General features: G+C 37.3%; 1 protein-coding gene across 1 annotated transcript; it reads right to left on the reverse strand.

The window, feature by feature from the left end:
• Positions 1 to 7,569: 7,569 nt before the first annotated feature.
• LOC124796809 (dual specificity protein phosphatase 23-like) lies at positions 7,570 to 9,693 on the reverse strand. The gene is made up of 2 exons (XM_047260725.1): positions 9,349 to 9,693; positions 7,570 to 8,620 (listed from the first exon to the last, which is right to left on the reverse strand). Exons 1-2 carry the CDS (start codon positions 9,634 to 9,636, stop codon positions 8,411 to 8,413), a joined length of 498 nt encoding a protein of 165 aa, XP_047116681.1. The 5' UTR covers positions 9,637 to 9,693; the 3' UTR covers positions 7,570 to 8,410.
• Positions 9,694 to 10,558: the final 865 nt, after the last annotated feature.

Genomic DNA, 10,558 nt, shown 5'->3' on the forward strand with positions numbered 1-10,558 from the left:
AAACAATATTAATAGCAACCTCAGAGTTTTTGCATATTATGCAGTTATCTATGATGAAGTACTAACTAAAAGAAGCTGCATAAATATTCAGTCAGATCATGACAAGATTTCAAAGTGGTACTAGACTTGGCAAATTGCTTTAAATGTTCAGAAATTTAAAATTTTACACTTTACAAAATGAAAAAAAAAATTAGTATCCTATAATATCAATGAGTCACTGTTGGAATTGGCCAACTCATACAAATACTGGGTGTAGCGCTTTGTAGTGATATTAAGTGGAATAATCACATAGGCCCTGTTGTGTGCAAAGCAGGTGGTAGAGATTTCGATTTATTGGTAGAACACTTGGGAAGTGCAAACAGTCTACTAAGGAGACTGCTTACAAATCACTGGAGCAACCAGTTCTAAAATATTGCTCAAGTTTGTGGGATTTGTACAAAATATGACTAACAGAGGATACTGAATGTACACAGAAAAGGGCAGCACGAATGGTCACTGGTTTGTTAGATCTGTGAGAGAGTGATTTTGAAGAAATGAACTGTCAGATCTTGAAGATAGACATAAACTATCCCAAGGAAGTCTATTAACAAAGTTGTAAGTACTGGCTTTAAATGATGACTCAAAATATACTACAACCCCCGATATATTGCTCACATAGGCACTGTGAGGATAAGATTAGAATAATTACTGCATGCACAGAGGCATTCACACAATCATTTTTCCAATGGTCCATACGTGAATGGAACTGGAAGAAATCCTAATAACTGATGCAATGGGACATACCCTCTGCCATGCACCTCACAGTGGTTTCCAGAGTATAGATATAGATGCAGATGTAGACAACTACAAATGTGGTTAGGACACCAGATGGGTCCGCTACTCTGAGGATGGCAGGCTTCAAAGTTTGGTCTTGACCCCATTGATACCTCCAAGGATCCAGCGCGACAGTCTTTTGTCTCCACAATTTTCTGCAATTGCAACAAAGGGTGTGCAGGTGGTTGTGGGTGTCAGAAGATTGGGATTAAGTGCTGACTGATGTGTGCTAACTGCAAGGAGAATTCCTGTGCTAGCTCCTTTCAACTAGATGAAATTGACAAACCCGATGTTGATGAAGACCTGGACTGTATAATATTGGGTGAGAAAAATTTCAGACTTTGAGAAGCCGACTGAGGTAGCGATGGACCCCAAATCGAAAATTACAGACTTTGAGCAGCTGAGTGGCCCAATGACAGTCAAACATCAGCACCTGTGAAATTTGTGTACCTATCAACTTTTTCCCTTTTTCATCTTCATATCTTTAACTACAATTTTTGTTATTACGAAATATAACATCACTAATTCATTTCTAGAACTGTGTTTCTTATCCTGCTTTCATCTTCATATCAGCTGAATGGATCTCATCATTTCTACAGGAAAACGTTTTTCAGTATTGTCTTTTTATGTATTCTACAATTTTAATATTTTATTGTAGTACTACATCTCCTAAGTAAAAGACTGGAACAATAGAGTGCTACAGTACTATGTTTAATACAGTGTAAGTAATGCTTATTAAAGTACTTCAGTATAAACAGTCTTCACTGATGATGAGAAATGGTCCACTTTAAAGAGATGTATGGAAACAGGTGCTACAAGACATTCACTTTTGGTTTCATAAATGCTAAATTTATTCCTCTAAAACTTTTTTATGGACCACTTTATTCACACATGGGCTAGTTTAGATGACATTACGAAGAAAACAGAAGTTGAAATGAGAATTTTTCATAAATATGTGAAATTTGTCCAACTCTGATGAGCATTAGTAAGGGAATGGGCGGTCCAAAAAATATACATCTGGTCTCGTTTAATGCAGAATTTAAGGCCCTACAACTTTTGACAGGACAATGTTTTCGATATTGTGTCTTTTACAAGGTGTAACCGAAAAACCGCAAAAATATCCCTTTCGGGGGCACATTTTATTTTTACCAGCCACCATTTAAGCACAACATTGCCAGTGAGTGGGGGGGGGGGGGGGGGGCGAGGAATCTAGCTCTTAACTACTAAGGACCATCTCTCAGGCCGCTACGATTTTTTTGCCTATATTTCACACATCCCTGCGAAGCGAACTGGAATCTTCTGTGTACCTTCCTATTGGATGGCAAGCTACATGTGCCAGAACTCCTGCAGTGTTGCTGCTCTTTGTTTGTTATTTATGGCCCTTGAGAAATCTTACAGAAGTACCATAGTGTTTATGTGTCCTCATTCTGTTGAATGCTACCGTTTCTCCACAGCGGGAAGAGCTGGACTTTCTATGCAACATGTTTTACGTAAGACAGATGTGGATGTTCAAGAGCATCTCAGTGAATCCTCAGGTGAAGACTTTGATGGCAGTGATAATGACTTTGATTTTGAGATATTTAGTGATCACAACACTAATTTAGAGCAGGAAACTGAAAGTGATGAAGATGTGATAGCTGATGACAATGGAGAAGATTACTACTTCGACAAGAACAGATATTTTTACTGGAGAAAACAGCACCCACCAGCTAACGTAAGAACAAGGCAACACAACATCATCTTGCAGCTTCCTGGACTGCAACAGACAGCAAAATGTTTCGGAGAAAACCCTCCTGTTTTGGAGGTACAGTATGGGAACTGTTCTTTACCCAAGATATTGTAGACAAAATCATTATATGGACAAATCTGAAAATATCTATGCAAATGATCACTTGTCCTATCAAATGATGTTGATGTTATTGAATTGAAGGCACTAATTGGTCTATTAGTGTATTCAGCCATTTTCAAATCAGGGAACAAATCAGTTAACAGGTTATTTGCAACTGATGGAACTGGCAGAGAAGTTGTTTTCAGATGCACTGTTAGTAAAGAAAGATTTCTGTTTTTATTATCTACCTTACAATTTGACACCTTAGATGCTCGGGAGGAGAGGAAAAAAATTACATGAGTGAGCAGCAGTTTCACAAATCTTTCTGCATTTCATCGAAAACAGTCAACTTTGCTACTCTGTAGGTCCAACAGTGTGTGTTGAAGAAATGCTTGTACATTTCCACAGAAGGTTTCAAATGTATATGACAAACAAACCAGCAAAATACAGCTTGAAAATTCAGTGCTTGATTGATGCTCATACAAATTACTTGGATAATGCACACATTTACTCTGGAAAAGGCAGTGATGGTCACTCCTTTTCAAACTATAAGGAAGGTCACAGTATTCCCACACAGGCTGTTCTTTGATTGGTGGTAGTGATGATGTTAGGGTCATGGGGCGTTCAACTACTTGGTCATCAGCGTCCGTACGAAATCTCAATTTTTACACTGTCCAGTTTTTTTTCACAGTCCAATCGAGCCTTTGTCATGAATGATGATGATGGTGGTGAAATGAAGAGGACAACACAAACAGCCAGTCCCTGGGCAGAGAAAATCCCCAGCCCAGCTGGGAATCAAACCCAGGACCCCTTGAACCAGAGATAGCAACGCTAGCCACTAGACCATGAGCTATGGACTCTTCAGTTGGTGAAACCTATTGAAAACAAATGGAGAAATAGAACAGGTGACAACTGATACTATCACTAGAGCTATCCAATGAACTTTCGAAAAAAGGCCTCACATAAGTTGGTACACTGAAAAGAAACAAAAAGGATACGCCACAGCAGTTTCTGCCAAATAAGAAACGAGACATGAAGACAACTGTTTGTGGTTTTACAGAAGACATGACACTGGTTTCCTTTTTGCCCAAGAATTCCAAAGCTGCAATACTAATCTCTTCTATGCAGCATGGAGTAAACAATGATCCTGAATCAGGAAACCTGAGGTCATCCTGTTTTATAATACAACAAAGGTGGTGTGGACTGTCTCAACCACAGATGTGCAGGTTATTCATCTAGTTGCCATATGAGACATTGTTTGGAGTGTTCTACTAAGATCTGCATGAAATACATGCCGGTTGAAAGTGATTGAAATATGATTCAGAGACTCATAAGACTGCACGAGTAGTTTGTACGTGTTCTTTTGAAAGAAAAACATGGCCAAGTTCCTCCCTTTATTGAATCATGGATCCCAACTGTCACCCTACATTAAAAAAATGAGCAGTAAACTTAAAGGCAACTTTGCATGCAATTTCTTATCAGTGAAGTGTGTTTGCGAATCTGTAATATTGTCTCTCTGATGATAATCTGTTAGTGAGGAGACAGCTAACTATCTACTGTTACTTTCATAACTCAGAAATTAAAAATAATAGCAAATTTTGCTGCTTTTTTTTGGGCCTAAATGTTTTAAAGCCTGCACTGTTTAAAAACCTACTTCAAAGAAGTGAAATGACCGCTAGGAAGTTATGAAAAAAAAATCAGCAAAACACTGGTTTTGTACATAAAAAATAAAGAGACAGTCTGAGAGGCCCCTTCATAGTAACTGTGGTCCTGTCAACGTCCACAGCAGTTAACGGCTAGGACAGTCATATTGGACCACAAATGAAGCAATTAAAATAATAAAACCTTATGTAGCAATTATTCCCACTTTGTCTACTTTTTTTGGTTTTATACTGCTGGTATACTCAGGAAAAGGAGGAATCAAGTGAGAATGGACTTTGCAGACAAGTGGATGCTGCATCATGACAACACTGCATGTCACACGGCCACTTCTTTAACAGAATTTTTGACCTCAGTTGTTCCACAGCCCCCCTATTCACCTAACTTGAGTCCTTGAGATTTTTTTCTTTTCCCAAAATTGAAAAATATTTTAAAAGGATGTCAAAAGAATGTGAGTGAGGTCTTCAAGGTCATACTGGTTGAAGCCAATCAGTGCTGCTACCAAGACTGGAAACATTATCCCATTGAATTAAGTATAACCTCCTGCATTCTTTTAGTTAGATATGACATTATCCATTGTCTGCTATACCATCAATTCCATAAAAATCAGTTTATCTTTGAGAATATAGTAATTCAGTCAGGTGAGCGAATGCATAAATGGCATTCCCAGTTGAGCAACTCCTCTGAAATCCAAACTGTGATTTACTGGGGGATGATACTGTTGCTCAGGTGGGAATATATAACCATATCAAAAATTTTGGAAAATTACGTCAGCAGCGAAATGGTTTGGCAGTTATTAACATCTTTCCCATCACCTTTCTTATAGAGGAGTTTAAAAACATCATATTTCAATTTCTCTGGAAAAATGCCCTGAGTTAGTGATGCATTACATATTTCAGAAAAGACAGTGCATATTATATGGGGACAAGCCTTTAGTACTCTGTTGGAAACCCCATCAAATTAAGATACGCTTTTATTTTTGAGAGGATATATAATTTACTTAATTTCACAAGGGGAAGTATGATTAAAATTTAATGTCAAGTTGCTTACTCAACATACTCTTTTGACTTTTCTTTCAGATTGTTTGTCACTATAATTTCTACTACATGTCAGAAATGATTATTAAACATATCTGCTGCCTGTGACTGGCAATTTACAGCCCCTTCATTTACATTAATAGTGGTGTTATCCTGTTCTGTGGCTTCTTGTCCTGTGTCTCATTTTACTGTTCCATATAACCTTAAGTCTGTTGTAATTATTGAGTTCTGTCATAATGTGCATATTCCTTCATTTTAATAAGTTTTCTTAGTATTTCTTGGTATTTTTTATGGTATGTAACTAATGCAGATCTTTGCTTCTCTGTGGCAACAGATACAATTCTCTTATCCTTTCACAAGGTACTTTAATCCTCCTAGTGATACATGGCTGTTTAATGTATTTCTGATTACCTTATGTGGGAAACTCTTTCCATGTAATGACATGAATTTATCAAGGAATATATTATGTCTTCGATTCATTATAAATTTCATCCCAAGTCATCTCTTGTGACTTATTCTTAGAAATGTTTGTCCTGGAATAATTAATTTTCTGACTGACTTCCACTGAGTGGTATTGATACTGTAAGGCACTTTCTCTTTTATCCTAACTGAGCTTCATGATCAGAGAGAGCATTTGCTACTGCATATAAAGCTACTATCTTGTTTTGAGCTTCATCACAGAAAGTATCCTACTCTCTTTCATTGACACGTGTTGGAAAGAATTATTGAGATCGAATTGTGGGTACAAATAATGTTTCCAGATCATCTTTCCTATTAGAATCCTTTAGAAAATCTACACTGAAATAACCACAGACTATTTACTGCTTGTTGCTGTCTGGCAGATAACATAGTAGGGAGTCCATATTCCTCACAAAATTTCCAAGTACCGAACTGTATACAGTGACAATTAAAAGTGAACTATTTTTCAATATTAATTCGCAAGCACACAACATGCTGATGGCTACAAAAGCTAATTGTTTCAATGTTTTTGAATCTGGGTTCTGTCTTCATGTATCCAACAAATCCTCCTTTTCTCACATTAGTTCTACATGGATTTAAGATGACAGAGTGTATATTTAACCTCCGTAACCCTGTAGTTGTGTGGTGCTCACATAGGCACAGGATGTATCTCTTCCATGCTCTCTAAATTTTCCAGGAAGACAAGTAGTTAGTTCTCTACATGCTGAGGTGAACCCTACAAGTGAACATGATCCTAGCTAGCATGAACAAAGAAAATCCACCTGTTTTGAGGTGTAGTCCTATGCCTACAACAGAAAACGCAAGAACTGTAAGCAAGCACAAGTGAAGAACACCTGTAGATGAAGATATCTGGCCTTTTTCCAATGCCCACAGTAAAAGGTAAAATTGGGGGGGGGGGGGGGGGGGAAATGACAGAAATCATTGATATTAACTAGAAAGCTGAATGAACTGAGCAGTAAAACTTGAAAAGACTGGAAAAAATGAAGAATGGATGTAAAGAAAATGAAATTGGAAAAATAAGCAAAAAATTAAATGCAAGGTTACAAGGAAAATAGTCGATGAAACATTTGATAGTGAAGGTATTTTAAAAGAATTACAGAACAGAGAAAATGTGGGGATTAAAAATAACGTAAATTCTTGGATGGGAAAATATGTAAAATAAGGTAGAAGCAATCACTTACCTGTAGAGGATTGGTGTGCGACACACATAAACACATCACAGGAAACTGCTCACAATAGCTTTCAATCTCTTGCTCTTTTTCTAGTAAGAGTACACACATTCACAATCACACAGAGGCCCAACCATACACACACACACACTAGTGGTGAGGTAAGTGGTTGCCTCTCCCTTATTTTATGTGATTTGAAGATTAAAAATAAGATTTTGAATCTGTGGAGTTTGCAGGAAAGAACAATTAAGTCCTATTTGCAGGGTAAGTACAACATCAAGAAAACAAAAATTACAAAATAAAACGAATGTGGCCCTTTCTTTTTTTTTTTTTTTTTTTTTTTTTTTTTTTTTTTTTATTTACTTACTTCTTTTTGGACTTTGTGTCTGTAATTTGTAAAATGAATATGGCCGTGTGTGTGTGTAATTTTGCTGAATTTGTATCCTTAGATATATTAATGGCACCAATAGATATGTGTTATTGACTTATAAGAAGCACTGTTGTTACTCCATTCTCTATTGAAAAGTCCTGCATGGTTAGGTTGAATTAAAAAAATATATATATATATTCTTCAACTCAAATCTAAAATTCAATTTTTGTTTATTACAAGGAATTGCGATAAAAATTTACAACTTGCCCAACATACTACAGCCAATAGTGGTAATTACAAAAAAGTAAAATATCTTGTTTCACAGGAAAAAAATTTAATCCAAAATGTGCTGAATCACACCTCCCTGTAAAGTTACTGGAACTGCATGCCCCTCATCTTCCATAAAATGAAGCTACTATAGTTATGTGTAGTGCTTCATACTGAGCATCTATTCTTCCTGCAGACTGTGAACTCTGTCGTACCCGCAACCATAATGGACTGGAAACTGCTTCATCACCTATCTTAGCAAAAAATGAGTTGAAGACAGTATAGAGAGCCATTCAACAATGCCAGTGTCACCGTACTACTGCATATAACGTGTTGTACACCTTGGGCCATTCATGTTTTGCAGATGCGTTCAAAATTTTACATGAGAGCAGAAAGATACAGCTCAACACGGTAATGGTTGGGCAACTGCTGCTATTGTGCGGTATCCTGGAGATTGTTAAGGTTGGCAGTGGTCAAACACACAAAATACTAGCTTGAAGTTGTTCCACATGTACTAATTCAGAACTACGGAGTCGTCAAACACTATGTAGAATTTTGCAGATTGTAAAGTGCATTGGCTTTGTACAGAGCATCACAGATAACTTGCAAGAATACGCTTTATACTCATTCATAATTTGGATGGTGCAATACGTGTGTTTAATATGAAGCTCTTCCAGCAGAAATATTATATATGACAAATTGGAAATAAAGCAAATGATATCAAGCATAAATAATACAATGAGTGGCAATTTGCAGAAACTTACAAAGAATACCTTTAACTGGGGGCTTACAGATTTGCTAGCTCATTACTGCTGCGAAGATAATCAGTGTATGCAATAACAGCTTTTTCTTGTTCATATGTTTCTACAGACCCAGGTCGCATGAGTCTAACATTTGTTATTGCTCTCTCTGGTGATAAATCATGAAACCTCACAAGATAACATGCTGCCATTACACCTGTTCTTCCTCGTCCCATTCGGCAGTGGACACCAACTGGCTGAAAGAGAGAAGAGTGATCTTAGGCATTCCAATGCATACACATTTAGTTTTTACAATATGGTGTCGTACATGTCTTGCAATGCCATCAAAACAAAGCAGTTTAATTTTATGAAACTATAAACACAAATATTAAGCAGTGTAAAAGTGGTTATTGCACTCTATTAATAGCCCTTAAAAGCAATGATTTGTGAACATGAACGATGACAGACGATTCCATAGTACATAAGGCTTTGATGAAGAAAGATTATTCAGGACAAAGCAGCTGATAGGTCGCGAAACTAGCTTGAGGATATTAATTCCTACCAAAACACAAAGAAGTAGGTGTGCAAGCAACTGCCAATAGTACAGGAATGTTGACAGCGACGTAAAATCATAGAGGTCTCAGCTCCACTGTGTCATGGTAGGTTGGGGACGAATTACTGAAGGCAAAACAAAATTGTGGACAGTTCTTGCTTGTGCACCAAATGCTAAAATGTACAATTTTGAACGTAGGATTTGCATACGTAATAATCCAAGGCAAATATAAACATTAAACTAAAGGTTGCGATAAAGATTAAAAAGTGCGTTAACCTTCTGACAAAATTCCCAAGGCCGCGACCCACAATTAAAAATTGTGACAACGGACAGCTATTAATTACTAGCTCACAGTAAATAAATTATAATTAAAAAAAGTGTGTAGTAGCCTCACAACACTTCATAAATTGACCTAACCTAAATGAAACTGACCTCACTCTTTTTTAAGGCTAATTCACAAATTTTTATAAACTTTTTAATCTGGGTTATCGATGGCGATCGAAATTCTTTTATGGGAATTTCTGTCCACGCGATGTCTGGAAATGCGTGAACAGGAGGTTTCTTCTCTGGAGATAGTGTTACAATGTGTTTTATTCCCTCATTAATCAAGAAACGAATATTCGCAGCGGTCTGTGGCCATGCCATTCCAGCTAATTCATTCTGAACGATCCACGAAAAGTTCCAAGGTGGACAACAATAATTATCTACTGATTCTGCCATATAAGGTGCCAACACTCATGTACCCCGCAATAGTACTTAACTACTTCGTAGCTCATACTACCGTACCGTATAAAAAAAGCAGCAGTGTCAAACTGAGCAAAGATCACCAACTGACAAATTACATTAGATTTCCAGAGATGAAGTACGACACAAGACCAGACTATCTAGCGTCGATTAACGCGCTTCTCTTGAAATAATTGATAAGAATATACTAAAATGTGAACGAAGAGGATGGTCAACGACATTTGTGAGGCAAATAAGCTACGAATCTGTCATATGAGGCTGTGTGCGAGAGCACTCGTCAAAATGGAAGCGTGATGAAGTGTCACCGCAAAAAGAGTTAGAGAATTTATTTAGATGCAATTTGGGCTCTGTATTACCTTTTGTTGGATGCCTCATTGCAGTACTTCTACAAATCAGCATCATACGGGTGTTAGTCTAACAAGTTAACTAGCGCAACTACTCGGGAGGCATTTGAGGTTAATTATTTTCTGAACCGTTTGTGGCTACACTACACACTTGTTACAGTGGAGGACGCTATCTTCACGCGATATTTTCTATAAGAGTTGAAATGTTGGTCTTGTTAGTGATTTGTTATGCAAATGCCGACGGCAAAAAACATCAAATAATGCGAACGTGATACATTGCTGTTTAAACCGGCGCCCAAGCAATTTTGTTTCTTGATACACTCTGCCAGCGGAATATCGTTCCCTGATTGGCTGACGAACTCGCGTGCTGTACAGACTCTGTAAGTATTTACACCTATACGATTCGGAAAACTATTTTGCGCTTGCCGTAGTAAGATAAGTGTTGAAGTTGAAAATTTTGGCAATTCGTTCGTGACATATGAATCTAGTCGCAGTACTCGAGTGTACTTGCGGAAAAGTATTACACAAATTAGCCGTGCTATCATGATCACAGG

The sequence above is a fragment of the Schistocerca piceifrons genome, chromosome 1 (genome assembly GCF_021461385.2).
Source record: "Schistocerca piceifrons isolate TAMUIC-IGC-003096 chromosome 1, iqSchPice1.1, whole genome shotgun sequence".
In the NCBI taxonomy this organism is placed as follows: Eukaryota; Metazoa; Arthropoda; class Insecta; order Orthoptera; family Acrididae; genus Schistocerca; species Schistocerca piceifrons.

Excerpts from the sequence above, each read along its gene's own strand:
- LOC124796809 (XM_047260725.1), bottom strand. The coding sequence starts at position 9,636 with ATGGCAGAATCAGTAGATAATTATTGTTGTCCACCTTGGAACTTTTCG. Across the intron at positions 8,621-9,348 it reads TAGCCTTAAAAAAGAGTGAG|CCAGTTGGTGTCCACTGCCG; the intron begins GTCAGTTTCATT and ends TCTCTCTTTCAG.